This window comes from Pyrus communis, chromosome 17, assembly GCF_041283825.1.
Source record: "Pyrus communis isolate YQ-2024b chromosome 17, ASM4128382v1, whole genome shotgun sequence".
NCBI lineage: Eukaryota > Viridiplantae > Streptophyta > Magnoliopsida > Rosales > Rosaceae > Pyrus > Pyrus communis.
The window spans coordinates 27,853,084-27,876,595 of record NC_142581.1 but is presented as its reverse complement, the minus strand read 5'-3'; the positions used below and the strand labels follow the sequence as shown (position 1 = coordinate 27,876,595).

The 23,512-nt window shown below is 35.1% G+C and overlaps 2 protein-coding genes across 2 annotated transcripts; both read right to left on the bottom strand.

Moving 5' to 3' along the window:
- Positions 1-3,536: 3,536 nt before the first annotated feature.
- GSTF12 (glutathione S-transferase phi 12) lies at positions 3,537-5,461 on the bottom strand. Its single transcript, XM_068448594.2, has 3 exons — positions 5,203-5,461; positions 4,953-5,001; positions 3,537-4,447 (listed from the first exon to the last, which is right to left on the bottom strand). Exons 1-3 carry the CDS (start codon positions 5,347-5,349, stop codon positions 3,996-3,998), a joined length of 648 nt encoding a protein of 215 aa, XP_068304695.2. The 5' UTR covers positions 5,350-5,461; the 3' UTR covers positions 3,537-3,995.
- A 9,978-nt stretch (positions 5,462-15,439) lies between these two features.
- On the bottom strand, positions 15,440-22,147 carry LOC137707757 (notchless protein homolog). The gene is made up of 13 exons (XM_068446673.2): positions 21,792-22,147; positions 21,444-21,525; positions 21,216-21,305; positions 20,969-21,094; positions 20,558-20,685; positions 19,755-19,954; positions 19,437-19,500; positions 18,736-18,846; positions 18,099-18,236; positions 16,876-17,018; positions 16,745-16,799; positions 16,032-16,088; positions 15,440-15,731 (listed from the first exon to the last, which is right to left on the bottom strand). The coding sequence occupies exons 1-13, from the start codon at positions 21,939-21,941 to the stop codon at positions 15,648-15,650; spliced, it is 1,428 nt and encodes a 475-aa protein (XP_068302774.2). The 5' UTR covers positions 21,942-22,147; the 3' UTR covers positions 15,440-15,647.
- Positions 22,148-23,512: the final 1,365 nt, after the last annotated feature.

Here is a 23,512-nt window from a genome sequence, read left to right as displayed (position 1 = left end):
TTGTACCTTGTGTTACACTCAGCAGGGCTGGTCCATAGAATTTTGAGGCCCAAGTGACGCCAAAAAATGTGCCTTAACTTCATATAAGAAAATTATTTATTTTTACACATAAGACATTGATAAAATTATTAGAAAAACAGTTCAAACTCAATAATTTAGAAACACAGAAAGACTAATTTATTTTGTATCCAGAGAAGGAAACTAAAAAACTCTGGGCTTACATGTAGAGAGACGATGAGTTTTGTTTTTCATCTGAATTTTTAAAGTGTTTTTGTATAAATCGTGAGGTGTTTTTTCTTATTTACTAACCTTGTCAATATGAGACTAAAAAAATAATGATGTTTTTTCAAGTCTTTAATTAATATGTATAAGTAATGAATGGGCACTAAATTAAATATTTTGATGACACGTCATATGATTTGTAAATTTGCTCTAAAAACTTGGTCTATGTATTACTCTTTGTAGAAGATTAGACTTGAATTCAAATGAATATTTAAAAATAGCAACCTACATAGCGACTAGCTAGTAACTAAAAATAAATTAACAACCAAACAAATATTTGTAAAAATTGAAAAGAATAAGCACGCACATGTAACTTACCATTGGTTTACATTGCTAACAACACTAGAAACTTTCTACTTAGAAATCTTAATTAAAGAATGGAGCAAATTGTCAAAGGTATCAAATACAAGAGATATCTCAGTCCTCAAATCAAACTCTTAATCATCCACCAATGTATATCCAATTCGATCAAACTTGTAACTGTCGTGGTTGATTCTGTAACACTAAAAACAGATTCTACTAGATACGTGTTGAAGACATTCTTCCAAAAAACTTGTATAACACAGAACTCAGAAGTAGAAATTCAGTCGAGTGAAATTAGGTTCTCAATATGAGCATCGATATAGTGATTACTTTACCACATATGGATTTCAGTATTCAAAGCTTCCTTTGATGAAGGATCATAAAAAGAAAAGTTGGCAGCTCGAAATTTACAGTGCTCCCAAGTATATGAACTATGTCATTTGTTGTCAACCCCAACAGCCATGATACAGATACTTGTTGTGGAAGACCAATAGTGCGCTCCATTGTCCAAGTATCTGCTTATGCAACCCATATGTCACATTACAGACTATTCTCGCTTCCGCTTACATGGAACAAAGAAAGTGATTCTCCCAACACTCAAGCAATAAGTACTATACGGTTGAACTGTGCACATAACTAGTTGTGGATGTTTCATTATTTTCCCCTTCAGATTTTCTTTAACGTCTTATGAACCAAAAGAAGAAGAAAAAAATTCGGAAGTCAGAGGTGAGAAAAAATTTTGACCTCTTAGTTTTGATATTTTTCTTCTTTTCTTCCCTGCCAAAATTCCAAACATATGAGTTCTTATATTTGATTCTCGTAGCGAATATGAACAATATTATTAATTAATCCGTTGCAAGACTTAATTAGTCTATTCTTCCATTTTTTAGTATAGATAATATTGTTTGTTAAAAAATAAAGATAAAAAAAAATAAAAATAAAAAATAAAAAACTTCAAATCCGTTGAATGTTTATTATTCCATATTATAGCGTAGGACCTTAAATCGGATCGGGTTCGGATTGAGGTATGGTAGTACCATCACTACTCCACACCTGACTCGGATTTAAAAAAAAAAAAAAAAAAAAAAAAAAAACCCACCCGCCTCATATCCGTTTACACTCCCCCATAACCGTCTCATATTCGAATAAATTTTCCATTAACATAATCTTTGTCCTCAAAAAAGGCATTTAAAAGTAGAAACCGCGGACTGAACCAGTTCGAACCAGTCCGATTCAGCAACCCAGGTCCAATGCAAGCGGACAACTGATAACAAAATTCGAAGGAAAAAGAGACCCTGCGAGAACGAAAAGGCAAACAAAACAAAGGTTGAGTGTGTACGACGCCACGACACCATGGGAAAGACGGTGAAGCCCATCAGCTCCTGAAAACCAAGAAATGGGGTTCGTGGTTCGTTGTGTCTGAACGTGGATTCGATCCTTAAGTGTATCTTGGATGCCCGCATTCGCTTGATTGAGTAACAAGTAACAGTTAGGGTTTCGAATTGAAACCCCATTGGCATAAATGAGGTGGATGTACTTCTCGGCCATTTATTGGATTACGTTTGTTTAAATAACTGGACTATCCAAGAATTGCTGCGCGTGTTCATGTGCTTTTGTTGATTTGGGTTTCTGGTAATGGTGTTTGGAATTGTCGTGTTTAATCTTATAAGCGAAAGGGCCTTCAATTTAATACATCCCTAACTGGCACGGCTGTCATTTCAAGAGTCTTGTGCAAAATTTATAAAAGGACCCGTCTTAAGATGTTTTCTGAAAAAAACGTAGGACAATGCATTAATGTTAGAAAATAATAACTTAATCAAAACAAACTTTAAGACTCACTGATTGTACGTTTACTAATATCATTAAATAATAAGTAAAAAAAAGCAACAAACATATAACCTTCACTAAATAATCAAAAGTAGTTCAATCTTAAACAACCAAACAAGAAGAAAAAAAACCTCAAAAACGCTTGAAGTTTTACTTGAAAATTTAGCATTATTATATAATAAAATTGAAAAACCAATCGTTTTTTAGGAAGTTGGTATTGGTACTCCAAATAGCTCATTGTGCACTCTAAATATTTATAGTTTGAAAGAAAAAAAATCAGCACTTATAAGAAATGCACAATGAGATTTAAAAGTGCTAGCAAAAACAATTTTTTTTTTTAATATATAGCATTATCACAAATAAATTTTTGATAAAATTTCTTTTTTTTAGGCCCCTTCAAATTTGGGACGCAATTGCACATTTCGCTCCCCAAAACCGCCTCTGCTCGCTGATATATGATTAAAAGCACCATTGCACTATCTAGTTACCTGAAATAGGTTAATCATATAATATTGCTCAAGATTTTGATCCATCTACAGAGTCCAGACAATGCACAGGCTAGCTAAGCTATGTAGGGTAAGTGAGTGTCAGCTGAAGTGTGTGTGTGGGGGGTAATACGTACTTGATACAGTTTCCGATTTGTATCCACTATCCACCATCCACCATTCTTCAACACACTAAAATGTGTGGAAGCAAACGGAGAACGTGCAGGTGGCTCTCCTATATCGCTTGCTTTTTTTAACAGTAGTTGAGGAATTATTCAGCTCTCCAAGACTTCTATATATTGGGACATTTTAATTTTCTAATTGTAATATATACATTGAAAATAATTTTTGTCAAAGCTTTGGTCCCACGACGTATTTAGTTAGTTTCTTAAGGCATTTGGCATTTGGCACGACAAGTTCTCGTAATCACATTTCATCATATATATTTACAAAGAAGCAAATATAAGTGCCGATAAATTTACGATATTAGGATATCGTTCCATGCATCATCTTTTGCATGCATGGTTTACTAGTTTTTTTTCAATGATGGTATTCCCAAACTACAGTTTATATGTATATGTTTCCAAATTGCGGTTTATATATCTTTTTGATAAAAGCAAAGCATTCCTTAGGGGTAAATGAAGAAAACCATTTATTCTTTTTATTGACACAACTAATTTGTCACACAGCACACATACATATTACATATATAGGGGGGAAATGTAAATCAATCCAACTTTTTTTCTTAAAATGATCTCTCTTTCTTTTAAATAGAAGCAATAGTCATCGCTATAATAAATACGATACGAATAATATTATTATTGTCTTTTTTCTTGCAATTTTCTCACACAACCTAGGATTTCTTAGGTATTATTTTTCTTCTCCTCTCAAATCTTTCTTCTAGGTCACATATATATTATGAGAATCTTTCCGCACACCTCTTTTTTATTTTATGTATCCACACCCATGTTTATATTTGTCCCTTGATTCTCATCATCAGACTTATTAAGCCTAAAAATAACCCAAAGTGTGCATGCATGAGAGAAAAAAGATGTGCGGAACTATATCTTATATGGAGCACAAAGTAGGTATGACTATCTAGTAGTCACTAGCAAGCTGCATTAGTTTCTTCCAAGAAGGCCTGTTGGATATGTCCTCCCACCATGCATTCACTTTCTTCCTCTCAGTCACCAAATGCCCCAGTTTAGCTTCATCAATCAGATACCTAATCCCAGGAAGATGGCTCAGATCAGCCAGAGTGAAAGTTTCTCCAGCAAGATATTTGCTTTTTGACAATCTTTCCTCATAAACATCAAACACCTTTTCCAGCTTCTCCTCACATGCATTGATTAATGCAACGTCGCCACGTTGACCCATCCGTGGCAGGACAAGAAGCTGGAGCACCAGAGTGTAAACCAGGTCGTTGAAGTTGTGGCCTTCCACTTCCAGCCACTGGTCGACAACTGCCTTCTCCTCCAGAGTTGTTCCCAATAGGTTGGGACCACGGCCTGCATACTTGGCGGCGTAGTACCTTATGATGGCCCTAGATTCTGGAAGGAGAAAAGATACAAAGGCTCAGACCATAAAAGAACATGTACGTAGGAACATGCGTGTGTGTATATTTTATATATGACAAAGACTTGGCTCCTCAGGGATTGAGGAGGAAATTCTCCTTGAAATACGTTGTTGGTTTTTTTTTTTCTTCAAAATTTTGTGCTAATAATGATCAGAATCGTTCATATTATAAATAATTATGTAATCTATTTATACAAAAAGTCAATTCAAACAAAGATAATTTACTGTATAAAAGATAGATGGATTCGGTAAAAGTATTCTGAACCGTTTATCTATTTACTACAATTAGTTGACTAAACAATCTTATTTTTAATTTATTTCTTTGGAGGGATAATTTTTACAAAGGGATTTATAATATAAAAGGTTCCAATTATAAACACGAAATTTTGTGAATAGACCATGAAATACATTATATATATATATATATATATATATGTATATATATATGTATATATATGTATGTGTATATATGGTTCTCACCAAAGAGCCTTAAGTCACCATCTTCTACAACTGGAACTTGCCCAAACGGCTGCAAAACAATTAAACATCTATCAATATATATTACAGGTTCAATATTAACAGCCATATTCCATCTCCACCTCCTTTTAAGGGCTTTGTCTTAGCCCATAAGTTTACAGAATTTTGTTGACGCTTGATTTAGAATTACATTTAACTATCATGTATGTTACATGCGCACTTTATGTTTTCAAATTGTGAATCGAAGAACTACCTGACGGGTGAGAAACTCGGGTCGCTTGTGCTCTCCTGCCTCAAGATCAACATCTACAATTTCAAAGTTCACTCCTTTCTCCAAAAGGCAAACCATCACCCTCTGGGGGCAGGCTGCCATTACTGGACCATATACTTTGACAACCATTTTCTTGTACAACAAAGAGCTAGACAAGAATATATATTGACACACTCGAAAACGTGCAAATTATAAGTATATATATATGAGAATTGCACAAATCTATGTTTTGGTTTTTGGCATTTCAGTGAGGACTCAAGCTCTATATATATATACATGCATTTAGCATGACTTGATGCCCTTGGGTTCGCCATCGCGGGGGTTGCTACTTGCCACGTGAATTTGACTTTCAATGGCTTGTACATGAACATGTGTGCTATACATAAGCTACCTAGCCAGGTTGAAAGTATAAATGTAAAAGAGAGATTAATTCAAGAGTAAATACGCAATTAATAATTCATTTCGTCACTATACTATATAGCAATGATATGAATTTTTTAAATTTTTTTTTAAAAGGGACCGACTTGTCGCTTCGCCACCGCAATCAACACTTCTGGGGGTGGAGAAGACTCACAGATGCATTTCAGTCTCCCTCTAGCCTTCATTGTGTGTTTCACACGCTCTAGGAATCGAACCAAAGACTTGCCTTGTGGAATACAGACTTGAAATTCGTTCCCAACCACAAGACCATCCCGTGGTGGGTATAGAAATGATATGAATAAATAACATTAGAAAAATTGCTAGTTAAAATGTTATTTAAACATAAATGATCATATTGCATATACAATTTACAATAGAAGTGAACTTTATTATTATATGTGAGATACATCAAAATTAAAGTGTTTCATGTATGTGTGTGTTTCTACAAATGACAGTGTTTCCAAGACTTTAGGGAGGACACTACCAAGACGCAGTAGAGGCCATCCCCCATCACTCTGTATATTTTGTTCCTTCGTAGTTGGCATTTTTCTTTACTTTCCATGCTTCATGCAATGGCGGTAAAAAAAGGCTAATTCATGCACTGTCCTTCCAGCAATCCCCTTTCAAAAATTGCATAAACTATATATGTGAAGATTATTGATGCATTCTTTTGCATGATTATACAAATTTTGCATATATATAAATTATGCTCCCTCTTAGAAATACAATGGTTGAGCAATCACCTAATTAAATGAATTTTTTTAGAGATGGCATTTAGATAATAACAAAGATAATGACTGGTTCCGATTATGATGTTTATAACTAAAAAGACTCAAACCATGGCTCGAACCAAATATTCTTTTAGAACAGGAAAACATGCACGACAATTTATGCCGTAACAGTTGACTACAACTAGAAATTAATCTCATAACAAAATATCAAAAGGCACAAATGAGGTAGAAACTGTGTTATGGGGAGAGAGGGTGGGGGGCCCGGGGCCGGGGCGGCGGGTGGGAGGGGGGTGGGGGGTGAAGGGGGACAACAAAGGAAGACTTTGGGATGAAAATTAGGTATATCAGTGTTTGGTGGTTAATGGGGGTTAGCTCATGTCTCTTAGCCCGTGATTAGGACACAACCAAAGCCCTGTTATGGCTATTCACCCACCACACGATGAAATTTACTTTCTGCGAGTGTGTGTCTGGCGCCCATGCATACACGTCTCTTCTGGGGATTACGTGCGAGTGTACGTCAAGCTAAATTTCAACGATCGACAGTTTCGAAGGACGTGTACAATACGGAATATACACTGGGTTTCGTTTTGGTTATATCCACGTTCTAAAGATCAACAAATGCAAATTGTGTATGAACAGGACGATAGAAACTTTTTCTGCAACTGTGAAATAGTTTTACTGGTGTCATTCGTATAACGGATGTTTGTCATGTATTTATAATGTACATTATCAATTTAATAAATGTTTGTCGCATGATATCTTTTTTTATTTAATAAGCTTTTGGATCTAGGTCCAAAAACTTAGATAGTTTTTGGGATCAAGTCCAGTTATCCAATTACATATTTTGATATCAATTTTGCTCCTTCATATAAAAATATTTAAATTCTTTAATTTTTTATCATTTATTCAGTTTTTAAATTTTGAATATTTAAATACTCAAACTAAAATATTATCTAGTAACTACCTACTATTTATGAAGAAAACAAGACCGATATAATCTAGTAACTACCTACCTATTGTATAGGAAGAAAATGTTTTATACCTACAAAGCAGATATAATCTACCCGCAAAACAAAAATAAACTACCTATTGTATTGGAAGAAAAATGTTGGGAACCTACATGGCGGAACATAAAAATAAAAATATGATATAATATACCTCCATTAAAGGAACGAATTTGGAGGGAAGAACGCAAAAATATCACCCATGAAAAGAAGAGACAAAAAAGAGGAGGATTGATAGAGGGAATTGTTTGGAAGAAGGAAAAAAGGAGAGATGAAACTGACCGGGGGTTGAGGTGATTATATGGCTATAACTAATCCTACAATTAAGGGATTAGTTAAACCACAAATTATCTCATAATTAAGAAATTTTGTGTATTTACTACAATTCGTAAGCCTAAGGGGTTAATATGGTACAAATCATAAATAAACATACATGGAATCTCAATTATTGGACCTATTTCAATGAAGTGGACTAATTCTACTAATGGCTCACAAAATTGGATCTATATCAAGTTATCCCATAAAAAAATGATCAGTTGATGACTTTTTCACTGCAATTCATTATTTTGGGGGCCGAAAAAACTTAAGGATGCATTTCAACTTTCTCTGACCACTTTTATGTGATTCATGAGTGTAGGAATCAAACTCACAACGCGTCATAAAATATAGGCCTAAAATTCGTTTCGAACTACTAGGCAACCACATGGTGGTTGTCACATGGTGTCTTTGATTACAAGATAATTTATCTTGTACCGAGAGAGAGAGAGTGAGTGTGTGTGTGTGTGTATCCTCTCAAATGAATTCGGTCTCACATATCTACGAGGATGTGTTTTGGTTTAGCTCATTTTTCAAATACTTTCAAGTTTAAATAACTTGGATCTTTTTCATGTTTTGAGCTGCCAAGCCTTTTAAAACACAAATTTCTAATCCCTAGTATCAACTACATGAGTACATCTATGAGGATTTGGATCCTCTCCGGATCCTCTCCCTGGGGATCAAGGCACAAGGACTGTTCATCAAAGATTGTGCGGCCATAATTAAATGCTTTTTATATTTTTAAAATTAAAGTAATCTCGTTTTGCGTAAAAAAACATTTATTATGGCCGCATGATCTTTAATGAACGGTCCTTGTCTCTTGATCCCCGGGATCCCCAGGGAGGGGATCCAGAGAGGATCCAAATCCCATCTATGACTTCTACTACTTCAATTTTGATTCCAATACAATTTGTTGTAGAAGATTAGAATGTACGGATGGCAATTTAACCGTTAAAATTCTGCGAGTACCATACCGAGTAGGACGGAGTTGAAGATGATAATTCAAGTATTTGATAACCATGTAAAATTGAATTAAAATAAGAAAAAATTAATCAAAAGAGCTTCTCTAAACTTTTATTAACAAAAAATTATCTACTAACTTTATTTAATAAAGATAACTTAAATTTTAATAAAAATGACTTAAACTTTAATGAAAATGATAAAAGTTTCACATGATAATAAAAAAATAAAAAAAAACAAAAACAAAAGCTCACACGCGCATTACATGAGAGATTTTTCAGTGTGACCAGTATACAAGTTGGTACACCAAGTATCACTATACAAATGGTGAGATATATGTGTTAAAAATCTGTATCATTATTCATAGTTTCTGTTTCTTTCTTACAATGTCTTCTTCTTCCTCAAGGATGATGTGGGAATTCAATCAGGAAGAGGAAGAATTGTTTAACGAATCAGAAGCAATGTTCAATCACCAGGGGGTAAGAAATGAGAGGGAAGAGGATGAGGAGCGTCAAATGAGAGATGACGAAGTAAGAAAGGGCAGAGCCTCACATTCCCGTCGAGTCACCCAAGCTGTGGCTCAGATTTGCAGGCCCAGCCGTTCCAGAAACCTTGATAAAAGTAGGCAACGACGAGGTATGGAACTCTTGGATGATTATTTTGTTCCTAATAGTGCATTCCCTGATACGTACTTTAGACGTCGTTTTAGAATGGAACGACATTTGTTCAACAAAATCATGATTGCTGTTTGCAACCATGATTCTTATTTTGTGCAAAAAAAAAAAGATGCTTTTGGTGCTTTGGGTCTACTGTCTGAGCAAAAAATTAATGTTGCCTTGCGGATGCTTGCATATGGAGCATCTGCAGACCAAGTGGATGAGATAACGAGGATGGGGAAATCAACCATTCTTGAGTCCCTGATGAGGTTTTGCGGAGCAATCGAATCTATCTACACCGCTGAGTACCTCCGCAAACCTACACACATGGACTTGGAGCGGCTGTTGAAGAAGGCGGAGATACGTGGCTTTCCTGGGATGATTGGAAGCATTGATTGTATGCATTGGACGTGGAAAAATTGTCCAAGTGCATGGCAAGGCGCTTACGGGGATAGAAAAAGAGCAAAAAGTATCATTCTGGAGGCGGTGGCATCTTTTGATACATGGATTTGGCACGCCTTTTTCGGGGTCTCGGGAGCTCAAAATGACATCAACGTCCTTGTCCAATCCCCAGTGTTCAACGATGTCCTGCAAGGAAAGACACCAAAAGTTACGTATGAGGTCAACGGACGTATGTACGACGGGCCATACTACCTAGCTGACGGCATTTACCCGCGATGGTCAACATTTGTCAAAACAGTGCCACGTCCGCGGAGTGCAAAGGAAAAACACTTTGCAAGCTGTCAAGAGGGGTGCAGGAAGGATGTGGAGCGTTGTTTCGGTATCTTCCAAGCTCGCTGGGCGATCGTCAGGGGTGCTGCCAGATTGTTTGATGTAGAGTCGCTTCGATCCATCATGATGACGTGCATCATTCTTCACAACATGATTGTGGAAGATGAGTACGATTATGAAGCTGTTGATGAATATGAGCCAGACCCGATGAACAATTCAAGAACACGTATATATTGTGCTCATGACGCCACCGATGAGCTCGTGCAACATGAGCCATTACAAAGGGATGGACGTTACAATGAAAGGCTCATTCAACGATATACTGCATTTCAAATGCCAGACATGCACAATGCCCGACAAATTGACTTGATAGAGCACCAGTGGGCATTGAAACAAGCTGAAGATAATTAAGTTCATTTAGTGTGTTTTTTTGAATTTGGTATGTTTATGTTATTTTATTTGGTGTGTTTTATTATTTGGTATGTTTATGTAATTTTTTTATGTTTATGTTTATGTAATTCTTAGTATGTTTATGTAATTTTTTTATGTTTACGTTTATGTAATTCTTAGTATATGTAATTTTTTTATGTTTATGTTTATGTAATTCTTAGTTTATGTATTATAAGAAGAAAACAGAGTCACATTTCTTGTGGGTTTTAATCTATGTAAAAAAGAAGATAATTAGAACGATGGTCATGGACTTTTAATTATTTTATACAAGTAGAAAATCACTTTTTTTTTTCAATAAAAGAAAATATTAGAGTGGGCTTAAACAATAATAAATCACAATTGGCATAAAGCAAGGAGGCAGATAGTTTGTTAATAACTTACCAACGAGGCAGAGCGTTTGTTAATAATTTTCATGTCGTGAGGAAAGCAAGGAGGCAGAGGGTAATTCTTAGTATAAATAACTTACCAAATTAATTTGAATAAATATTCAAGAAATTGGAAACAACATAAATAATACAAACAATAAATAATAAATTACAACCCAAAGTGATTGGAAAATTATGGGCTCCGATTACAAAAAGTACTCTATTCATCATCACTTAACCAATTTGTGGTGCTAGGATGATGTTCTCTTGCGGTGCTAGAACCACCTTGGCTTGCTATCGTTTCTCTTGCACGCCTCCTTCGCACCACGTCCGCTTTCTCTGACTTCCAAAAAAATTTAGAATTTGGAGACTTCCCTTCTAAAGACATGTTCATAATCTCACGATCTTGTTGAGCCCGTCTTTCTTCTCTAACATGTTCCCTTTCTTGCCTAAGTAGCTCTCTTTCTCTCTCATTAGCATAAAATTCTCTCTCAACAGCTGCTGCTTTTGCTGCCTCTCTAGCCTTATCAGCCTCATCTTTCGCCATTTCCCTCGCCAAAGTCAATTCACCTTGGCGAGTAAGTTCTTCCATGAACTTTGCATAATCATTCTTGGAAGCACCCCCTTTTCTCTTTGAAGCCTTGTTACCTTGAGGCCTAATTGGATAACGGGTCGAACCCGACGCTTGTTCAGGGAGGGGCGTTTCGAGCACTTCTTCTGCATCATCTTCATGAACATGATCGGGTGTAGAGTGTAGAGGGGTGTTGTTCATGTGCACTTCTGGACCGACTGACACAACTCTAAATTTAGGACAATCTTTGACAATATTCCAACATTCCCACCGGTTGAATGATTTATTTTTGCTTTTGATTTTGGCAGCGTACCAAGCTTGTGCTTGAAGTTCCTACACAATAAAAATAAGTAACAAATAAATAATACAAATAAATAATTATAATGAAAATAAGTAACAAATAAATAATACAAACAACATAATTATAATGTAAGTCGGTAACAAATAAATAATACAAACCATAAATAATAAATTATGTAGGCAACAAATAAATAATACAAATAATAAATAATAAATAACAAATAAATAATACAAACAATAAATAATAAATTATGACGATAACAAATAAATAATATAAACAATAAATAATAAATTTTGTACGTAACAAATAAATAATACAAACAATAAATAATAAATTATGTAGGTAACAAATAAATAATACAAACAAATAATTATAATGTAAATTTGGGTATCAAATAAATAATATATTGTTACCTGATCTGAGTAATTTTCCCCACTTCGAATATTACTACTAGCTTGTGCTAAGGCGTCTCTCCACGTACTAAACGATTGGCTAAGTAATTTTCAACTACTGGACATCGATTCTTTGGTCTTTTCCCACCAATTTTCTCAAGAAAATTGGTATGAATAAGACTCCACATTTCTCGCAACTGCATCTCATTACCCGTAAGCGAACTATGAGTAACTTCAACCCAGCTAGTACACAACGCAACATCTTCAATAAGCAACCAATTCGTACCTGCACCATTGGTCATTTTGTTGAAAAAAAATGGATTCAAACTTTGAGACAAAGAAAGGAATGTGATTGAAAGTAGTTGAGAAAATATGAAATTGTTGTGTAAGGTAGATGATAATGAGAAGGTATTTATAGAAAAGTAAAAAGAATTTTTTTTTTACAATTTTTTTCAGATTTTTTTTTGAATTTTTTTTAATTTTTTACAATTTTTTTTTAAATTTTTATTCAATTATTTAATCTTTGCCGTTGGATATAAAAAAATTTGAATTCCAACACTCCAGATTGTGCCACGTGTCACAACGGTAACTTTTCAGATTTTTAAAACTATTTTTTTATTTATAAAGCATTTTAATATCCACCGTTGATCTCAGATCGAACGGTGGATATTAAATCTGACTTTTTTTTTTTTTACCGTTGAGATCGAACGGTCCAAATTAAGTGACCGTTGAGATCTAACGCACCGTGGGAAGCCACGTGGCTTCCCAACGGTAACTGACAGCCCTTTTTTTTTTTTTTTTTTTTTTTTTTTTTTTTCTGATTTTTGTGTCGGCAACGCGCCCCCACGCGCCTGACACAAAAAAATTTAAATATTGCGCTGACGCCACCCTGGCGTCAGCCTGGCGTCAGCCTGACGTCACGTCCACCTCGAGCTCTCGGGCTAGCAATCCCCCACGGGCCCGGAGCTCGGGCCTCCACCTTAGGTCGGGCTGGCTCACGCTGGAGCTGATCCCCTGGCCCTCGGGCCCTTGTTTTCTCCCCTGTCCCCCGAGCCAAACCCAACGCTGGGCTTGCTCTTATAAGCGATCCTTGGTGGATTTGCAGGGCTACGATTATGGGGAGTTATAGTGTGAACACTGAGAACCAAACCAAAAATATCAGTTTGACTTATCGATTTCCAATCAAGCAAAATTTGGCTACACATCTGAGTACTAGAAGGACAATATAAAAAGCTATTTAGTACTACGATTTAATGGTATTTCTCTTTACTTGTATGTAAGAAATTAATTCGATTATGGCCAAAAACGAATTTGAATCACATTATTATTGGTCTATTATGAGGCTTAACTCACTCCCCAACTCCTTAAGTGTAGATAATATCGTTTATTAAAAAATTAAAAATTAAAAAAAGAAAAAGAAAAAAAGAGCAAGATAAAAAATTTAAAAAAAAAAAGGTTTCTTTTGGCTTCCTGAGCTTTTCTAAGGCTTTAGGCACTATAGGCATTTATGAGGCTTTAGGCCGGAAGAAGTGACTGTGACACCAATATCTCATGAGTGTAATAATTATAGAATAATGTCCTAAAGTATGGCTCCCGCAGTTATAAAACTCGCCCTAGTGTAACGTTATATGTATCAAACTCAGGTTGTCTGATTTCTGTATGTATATCACACTACTCAAACTATAGTAGAAGGCGTAAACAAAGTATAATTTTTAAAATTAAAATATCTTTACGTTTTTTTTTTTTTTTTTTTTTTTTTTTTGTCAAGAAAAATATCTGTTACGTTTTTTCTTGTCAAAGAAAATCTCTTTATGTTAGAAACTATTCTTGTGCTTTTCACGTATGAAATTGTTATACTGCACTCCTTACCAACCCACTAAACGTCTCGCCGGAACTAACGGATTTGTTACCGGACTTTTGATTACAGGGAAAAAGTGAGACAATTGGGTTGGTCGGGAGGGGGACAGAAGTGTTATAATTTCAGTTGCGCAGAGCTGAATGAGATTTATATCGAGTTCCAAGAGGCATTTTAATAAATAAGCCCAAATATTTCAACAAATATGAGCATCGGATCCAGTATGATAATAGTGAATCGTATTGTTCAGAGCTACAAAACAAGATAATAAGCATATATTGGCAATTTGGCATGATAGCAGATGACAGGAATCAGCTGCAGGAATACATTTCCGGACTAGTTCAGGGTTCATTTTCCTCCAATGTAACCAAAAACAAATAGTAATGCAGGAAATAATTATATAAACTACCTTATGGCACAACTCTAAATAAGAAAACTTGGCTGCCTTGCTATTCCACATCAGACAGCTCGCAGAATGTTCGCCCCCAATGGATCGAAATTTTAATGCTGATTTAGGAGCTTTTCATGGCAACCTTTCTTGTGACTGATTCTTAGACTCCCAATCCTTGTTCATATCCCAGTATTTGTACTAGGGATGGCAACGGTTCGATTTGGGGACGGAAATGTTATATTCATCCCCATAACCATGAAAATTAACCATACCTATAACCGCAAAATAACCATCGGGGATTATCCATAACCATATTCACCATATTCACCGCCATTAAATAGCCACATCCAATTACCAAAAACATAACAATGTATATTTGAAGTTGTTCATGATAAGCCAATATGATAAATTGGTCCAATAAAAAAGAAAAAGAGGACAAAAACAGAAAAAGAAAAAGAGGACAAAAACAAATACAGAGGGAAGATAAAACACGTAAACTAAATATATGACAACAAACAAGAAGACAATTATTGATTTAATTTTGCATAATTCTATGGGCTCATAACATATGTAATAAAATGAAAAACTGACGCTAATTGATAATTTGCATGAATCAAATAACATGAAAAAGAATGAAAGATTACCTATTGAGCTTACAACATGCACCAATTTCTTGACAGTGAGATTTTTGAAGAGAGATGAATCTAATAACCTTGAAACATTTGATAATTGATATATAAAATGATTCAATGAATTAATTGGATTGAGTATAACAATAAAAGTATTGAATTGATGAGGTTGTCGGTATGCCCCATGTATGATGTTTGGTGCATAATAAAGATAATATAGGGTTTAATGCATGTATAATGAGTTAGTACTATAAGGATAGGAATAATTGAATACGTTGTGGGCATAATTCCAAGAATTCGAAAGGCTTAATTGAATAAAATATAATATATATCAAATATATATATATATATATAAATATAAATAATATTCGGATCGGATTCGGGTACGGATATGGATTAGGTACCCCTATAACCATATCCAAAACCATAACCGAATAAAGTTAACGGTTTTTCCCCATGTCCAAACCATACCCGAATTTTCATATCCAAATCCAATCCATTCGGACGATTATCCACGGTTATCGGATTTAACGGTTAGAATTGCCATCCGTAATTTGTACAGTATACATCATATCGTACCAAATACTTCAATGCTCAATTACCATCATCATGTATTTCAGTTATCTAGTTGCCTGGACTTCGGCCTACCATTAGTCTAGCCCATCCATAGCTTCAGAACTCTATCCTTGCCACCCGAAGCAACCTTCCCACCATCTGGACTCCAATCGACAGCAAAAACCTTTCAAAAACAAATTAAAAATAAAAAAATGGGCCTCACCATACGTCAATATAAAGAGGGCATGTATTCTACGTGTGTAAAGCTTGTCACGGGTGCACGCGATACTTCATTCTAAGTAATATCCAAAAACATTTAGTAAAATGGAGAATTGAAAAATTGCTAGCGTTGCCTGCAATGGTCTGCTGATTTAGTATCTGTTTTTGGGAATCTTCCTATATGTCTATGTTTCCATCCTCCTCCAAGCATGCTTCAATAAACGCAACAGTATATCAGTGACTTTGAGGTGAAGCGAAAACATACCTCATCAGCATGGCCTGGAAGGTCTTGTTTTAGCGCCCGTGTTCTGATATCCCAAACCTATATGATTGAAATAAATAAAAAATCCAGCCATAGGTCATGGATATAACCCCGAGAAATTCCACCATTAGCAAAAAGGGCATAGCACCCAAACCAAGGAACTCAATAACAAAACAAGTGTAAGGAATCTGAATTTAGTTGGTCAAACATTGGAGTTCATACATGATGAAAATATTCAATAATCTGGGATCTAAAAATAGAGATCAAGGTTTCCATGGTTGCTAATGCCACGGGCACACCCAAGTACAGAACCACAAAACACCAGGTCAAGGATAAGAAATACGCCTTATAGTAGTGAAATGATTAACGGAAATTAAAAGACAACACTTTATTTCTCGGATGTATGAAAACACAAGATCAGGATAAACAAACTCAAATTATTAGTACGTCATATGGAAACAATCAAACTAATGTCTAGTTTACATGAACCGAGATTTAAACCACTAGCAAATTTGAGATGAGATGATTCGTTTTGTGACATGTAGAATTATCAAAATGTGAAGAAGTCGCAATGTCAATTATTTTCTCCACGTACACCACATTATGTTTCGTGATGTGTTTCTAATGCAATGCAAAATCTTACAATCTCACTCCCTTTGACAGGAATCCTTATCACCACCAAACAATAAAAAGTTCATAACCAGTTAATGGTTTACCTTGAGAGTGGAATCTTTGCTGCCACTTACAAGCAGCCTACTGTCTGCTGACCAGCTGTGAGGCAATACGTAATAATTAGCCATACAATATAAGAATTTGAATAACATAGATAATTGAATTCAATTCAGACCTGATCTGGTAGACAGGGCCAACATGGCCCCGGAAAGCTGCAACAAATTTTCCAGTAGTACCGTTCCATAACTTGACAGACCTATCAAATGAGGCACTTGCTATCCATTGCCCATCAGGTGAAAAGCAGACGTGGTTTACAAGCTGTTACCAGGAAAACATTTTCACCAATCCATTATAAAGCTTAAATGATAAAAACTTCCAACTACATATATTGGTTTTGACAATTCATCTTATCAGAAACATGAACATGAGCACCCCTAAAACAGGCAGTAATCAGAGCTCTAAGTTTAAGGCCTGTGCCGCAATGAAGATTCATCGTGCATATTTTGGGAACTCAAAACTGCCTCATTTCATCTACTATGAAATAAAACATCTTACTGAAAATTGAATCCGAATTACCTTGCAGAACTAAAGATGAAAACAAGAGTCTGTTGATTGGCATGACATTTTTTTTAGTTGTAGCCAGAGGCGGTGAGGAATTAAAAAAAATGGCATGTTTGGTTCATCAGAAAACAGCTTTGTGTTCCATAATCATGAAAAACTTGTTCGCCCAAAAAAGAAAAACAGAAATACGTTACCAAACAAGCTCTCACAATTTGACCCAAAAAAAAGTTCTCACAACTGTCTTGAAATTCTAAAAACATAATGATGTAAGACAGCTGCAGACCAAGGTAATGCAGGAAAGTCTCTCAAGCAAATTAAGATTAGCCATTCATTTAACCTACGAAATTCACGTAGAATGCAGCTTACAAAGACTCGACTTCACATGTGTGGGATGGAGCACTGAACATCAAGGATAATGGTCTTCTTCAGGAGGTTAAAAGCTGACGGTTCATCATTTTAAATCTTTTCAAAGGATGGAAGCCTAAATTCACAGCCCGAGTAGCTAACTCTCAATGACTGTATAGTAACTCACCACAGGAGGGTTGGGAGGATGAACCATTATGATTTACAAACAAGGAAGGTGTCACTACCAGACCATGCCTAAAGCTAAAATTTGACACCCCAAATAGAGGAGCGGAACTTAAGTAAGCCCTTATTAACGAAAAAAACTCAGGTAAGCTGACAAATAAGATCTTGTCATTTTAAGTCATAACTCATAAGCACACTGATACAGAAATACAAATTGAAAAATTAAGGTAGCATTCACTCCAATTAAAAATAATCAGGAACTTGGATTACAGTTAGCAACCGAACGTAGCGTTCAAGAAAATATTTTACCTGTTGATGACCTGTCATGCGAGTTTTAGGTTGTTTGCTGACAAAAGGCTCCCATAGAAACATTGTAAAATCATCGGATCCAGAAACCAATCTTTCAGGGGCATTGCCTTTCATTTTGTTATATCTTTCCAAAGCTGCCTACATGTCCGACATTGAAAATATAATTAGTTTCATGGATGGGAAAAAGAGGTGGGGGGAGAGAGAGAGAGAGAGAGAGAGAGAGAGAGAGAGGGCGCATATGTAAGAATTGTTATGAAAGAATCAGCATTGTAAAATTCATGATATACACTTCTTCAACACTGGTATTCCAGCGTAAGAATTGTTCAATCAAAGGTCAAGACTTTGCAGTTCCCAATTGAAATAGAATGCAATAACAGAGATTCAAAGGAAACAAAAGAAAATAGATCTTGTCCTCCCCAACATTAAACTCAAAGAAAAAAAATAACAAATGCCTGAGTGGCAGGCCTGAATCCTTAAAACTAGTAAAAGGGTACCAAATTTGTTTCTCTTTTGATACTAAAGTATCGCTATGAAAAAACAATACTCGTCTGAAATGAAACATATGAGACCTGAATAAAATAAACACTGTCAAAGCAGACAAGACTAATGCAACTACCAAAGCAGACAAAACAATTACCTTCTTCATTTCCTCTGGAGACGAATACTGCTTGCAGGTGTGATCAAAGGCTCCAGTACGAAGAACATATTCAGTACTCAATGTAAGAGAGTTAACCCAATGACCATGACCCTAAACATACCATGTAAGATATCAAAAGTCATGAAATGTAAATTACAGATATTAAGATGCATGAGCGTCAACAAGTGCCATTCCATGGACAAGGCATATTAATTTAGACAAATAAGCATATTACTAACCATAAATGACTTAAAAGGAACAACAAACAACAGAACAATTGAATTACAAAATTATAAGGTTGAATTAGAAATTTGAACTAGCTAATACAGAGTCTGGTGAAAGTTCCATATACAAGAAATCTAGAAAACCATTGATGGAAAAATCGGGAATATGAATAGTCTATATACCATTAAACAAAACAAGGTCTAAGAGAAGAGATGGAAGCAGATTATCATTGAGATCCATAAAACAAAACCAATTATATTTAGTCAAAAAACACTTATCAATGTCTAATACAACAACGAAATTAACACATCCACAACAGAAAATAAAGCATATAGAAATAAGTTATAGGGTACAAATAACCGACAATTTAAATGAGGTAATCTCAATGTCAATAACATAATTATATATTACAAATCAAGCAATGATGCAAAAATCAGAGGTTCCGAACTAGCCACAACCCTATAGACATTACTTACCTTCAGTTCACGAATTAGTTTTCCTTGAGTGGTCTCCCATACTTTGATAGTACAATCCTGGGAGCTGTGACAGTTAAGATAGAGATATTTGTTATAAATCTGTAGTCAACTTCACCTCAATAATATCGAAAATATAAGAGCCACATGTAAATGGATGTCAGGTGGAGCATTCAAATTGATGACCATAATTATCATCCGCAAAGTCTCTAATTATAGTTTACATAAACATGTTGATCATACTAACACATATTTCACATTCTTATCAGAAGTAAATGTTATTATTATTGAAAGAAATAGGAAAAAAAAATATATATATACCCTGTATATATGACACCATCTCCACCCCATTTTACACAAGTTACAGCAAGTGTGTGGCCACTAAGACATATAACAGATTTCCTCAACGTAACATCCCATATGCGTGCATCACCATCTTTGCTAGCACTTACAAAGCGTCGACATGGAGAGCTAAGGTGGACTGGTTCCCAAGAGATTCCAGTAATCCATTTCTTGTGGCCCTAACGAAAGAATAAAATACTATTGTCAGCAAACATATATCAAAGAAACACTTGCTTCCCAGTAAGGGATTGTCAAGGAAAAGGCAATTTTCAGGAACCCTCTTCTTTATTTAGTTGTTCTCACAGAGCAGCCATCATGGCATCATCTTGATGGAGTCTAAAAGGGGCATCACACTTGGACAAAAAGGTTACATAAATACAGACAACCTTATATGTGGATGTAATCAAAATTTCAAATTGTAAATTTCAACATCCAAATCCAAGGGAGAAGATATCAACTTTCAATTTACAAAGGTTTCAAAATTCATGACACATAAATCATTAATAACAATATGTTATGGGGTACTTATTATGTATTTAAAAAGCATACAGGCACTCATTGTTTTACTCTTTATTGGAATGGGAACTCATTACTTAATAACATGCACAGAGAAAGAGGAAAGGCACATGTTCCTGTTAATTCAGCTGTTGAACATTATAGTATAGCAAGTTCCTCAATGTAGAAGAGGTTTCTCTCCACATGCATCACAAGCAACTAAGTGCAATATGCCACAAACAACAGAGAAGTTTATAAAGATCAGTAATTGAAGTATAGATTCTTACAATAAGTGGATTGCCTGATGGATTCCCTGTCTGTGGATCCCAACATTGAAGTTCTCCAGACTTGCTGCCACTAACAAGATGCTTACCATCAGGTGACCATGCAATGGAAAGGACCCAATTCTTATGTCCTGAATAAAACAAGGTCCACTGTTAGTGCAAATAATATTACGACAAGTGATGAGGAATGACTACCCTCTTAACTTAGAAGTAATTGCATTATCATCTCTAATCCTACAGTAATCAAGAAAAGAAATGGTATGTTCTCAGATATCCAAATCATCTGTAATTCCTTCTCTTTTTTTATATGCAAGCTTATCTACTATTTCAAAATACTTTTCGTAGTGTACAAACATAGTGTAATGTTCAAAAGTATAAAAATTAGGAATGTGATATAAAACTCAGACTCCAAACCTGTACATGTGTGCAACGGCGTCTGAGTATTAAGGTCCCATAGTCGGACAGTTGTATCACCAGAACCACTAGCCAACTGTTGACCATCAGGACTAAAAGCAACTGAAAGTACAGCTTCTGTGTGACCTGCAGTGACAAAACATAGCTTTGATTTAATAATAAACTAAATTATATTCTCAACAGCATACAAGTAACCGAAATTGGTATCCAGTAAACCAATCCAGAGAAGGTTGATCACACAAAGTACCGGCAATTGTTGCTGAGCAACGATGAACAGGACGAATTCGGAAAACAGCTTGTGGTTGATAAACTATGTTGAGTACCTTCTCCACGGAAACTGCCAATGTTTTTCACCAGAAAAGAGTATCAAATGAAAAAGCGGCCCTAAGTTCTCACAGTTGCTGTTGTTTAATATATGCACAACAATCATGGCAGCTGAAATACTGACTAAAATTTTTGCCATTATCTTACTCACTTTTCTTCTTGTCTGCATATTTTCCAAGTGACTCAATAAGTTCCTGATCTTGTATATAGAAAGCATAAGGTAGCCTCTCCTCCTGAACAAAACCGAAACGCAGACTTCGTTACTTATATGAGCATGGAAAGCCACAACACATGAAGCAGGATCCACAACAAATGTCAATGTCACAAATCACTTCTTGCTCATACATAAGAAAGTTGGAAAAACATAGACTTAATCATCGCAATTCAAATTTTCTTACAAAATTGAAATTAGTCATTGCAATTCAACAGCTTTAACCAGGGGAATTACAAAATTCAACAGCAAGATGCAAAATTTGTAAAGAAGTAAAAATGATTATACATTTTTGAGAAGCTGGTTGACAATTTGCTGAAGGTGTTGCGGCTCAGTGTTCTGAGGAAGGTAGACGGAGCTTCCTAATGGAGTCCCATCTGGGTCCGTCAGCAGGCACAACACAGTCTTCCCCTCTGTTTCTTCCACCTCCATAGCCATTGTTGATGCAATGTCCAAGTTGGAGAATCCTTCTTCTGTAAAAGTTGAGATTTTGGGGACTATATATAACTATGGGTTCAGGGAGTTCAAAAATTGGGGGCGAGGGGTTTAGGAATCAGGGTTTAGGAATTAGGGTTTAGAGATTAGGGTTCGTCAGATGCAGCAGTGGTCGCGGTTTATTGGTTTCACGATTGTGTCATGGGTTCGAATTCCGCAACCAACAAATTAGTATTCTTTATTTGCCATTTTTGATGAATCTATTTCATTCCATGGTTAAGAAGATTGGTCAGGCTAGTATTATTCGTTTTCACTTATAAATAAAAGGTCTTAGTTTTGATTCTCGTCAAAAATGAATTTGAATTACATTCTTGTTAACCCATTGTGAAGTTTAAGCACCTATCCACTCCTTTAATGTACATACTATTGTTTGTTAAAAAAAAAAAAAAAAAGAAAATTAATTGGGTTGTTCATTCATTGCTTTTATATAAAAATTAGAGACTCGAATAATGAACTTTGCTATTCTATAAACGTGATATTTGTGGACAGAGAATTTGAACTCGAGTTTTCAAATGTAAAGTTGAATTTTTTTAATCAACTGAGCTTCAAGTCATTTTTAGAAGCATTTTCCATGAGGCCCTATATTTGTAAAGCTGAATCTCTTACACCAATATGTATTTAGATGGTAGAAGTAAAGTAGTTGAAAATGTTAAATTACGGGGTGGCAAAAAAAAGGGATAAAAATTTTGGGGCTAAAGCGATAAGTTATGTTAGAATTGGGGGTTTCTTATAGTTTATTTTCTCCATTTGTGCTTAAGTTGATATGTCATTATAGTCTGATAAATAAATACTCCGATTATAACATGAGCGGATCAACTAAAAGTATTTTTGGACAATTAAAAATTAGCTTTTTGACAATTAAAGTTGGTTATATTTGGAATAAAAATTTGTTTTAGAGTCATTAGAGAAACACATGTCAGGTGTTTATTCACGAAAATAGAACCTAAATTATTTTACTTACAAGTAAATATGAATAAAACTTTGTCGTAATACTAAGTGAAACGTCAAATCACCCTTCAATAAAGTTACTGTAGTTAGTAAACTAGGGATTAAATCATAAAAAGATACTCATTGTGAAGTTTAGGCAACTCTCCACCCCTTTAGTGTATATACTGTTTGTTTTTTCAAAAAAAAAAAAAAAAAAAAAATAGTTGGGCTGTTCATTCATTGCTTTTATATAAAAATTAGAGACTCAAATAATGAACTTTGCTATTCTATAAACGTGATATTGTGGACAGAGAATTTGAACTCGAGTTTTCAAATGTAAAGTTGAATTTTTTTCATCAACTAAGCTTCAAGTCATTTTTAGAAGCATTTTTCCATGAGGCCCTATATTTGTAAAGTTGAATCTCTTACACCAATATGTATTTAGATGGTAGAAGTAAAGTAGTTGAAAATGTTAAATTACGGGGTGGCAAAAAAAAAGGGATAAAAATTTGGGGGGGTAAAGCGATAAGTTATGTTAGAATTGGGGGTTTCTTATAGTTTATTTTCTCCATTTGTGCTTAAGTTGA

Bases quoted from the DNA above. Each gene is read 5' to 3' on its own strand.
- GSTF12 (XM_068448594.2), bottom strand. From the start codon at position 5,349: ATGGTTGTCAAAGTATATGGTCCAGTAATGGCAGCCTGCCCCCAGAGG. The intron at 5,002-5,202 runs GTAGTTCTTCGA...ATTGTTTTGCAG, and splicing joins CCGAGTTTCTCACCCGTCAG to CCGTTTGGGCAAGTTCCAGT. The intron at 4,448-4,952 runs GTGAGAACCATA...TTCTCCTTCCAG, and splicing joins TGGTGACTTAAGGCTCTTTG to AATCTAGGGCCATCATAAGG.
- LOC137707757 (XM_068446673.2), bottom strand. From the start codon at position 21,941: ATGGCTATGGAGGTGGAAGAAACAGAGGGGAAGACTGTGTTGTGCCTG. The intron at 19,955-20,557 runs GTAAGAATCTAT...TTCTTTCGTTAG, and splicing joins CATCAGGCAATCCACTTATT to GGCCACAAGAAATGGATTAC. The intron at 15,732-16,031 runs GTATGTTTTCGC...TGTTTTTGAAAG, and splicing joins TTCCAGGCCATGCTGATGAG to GTTTTTGCTGTCGATTGGAG.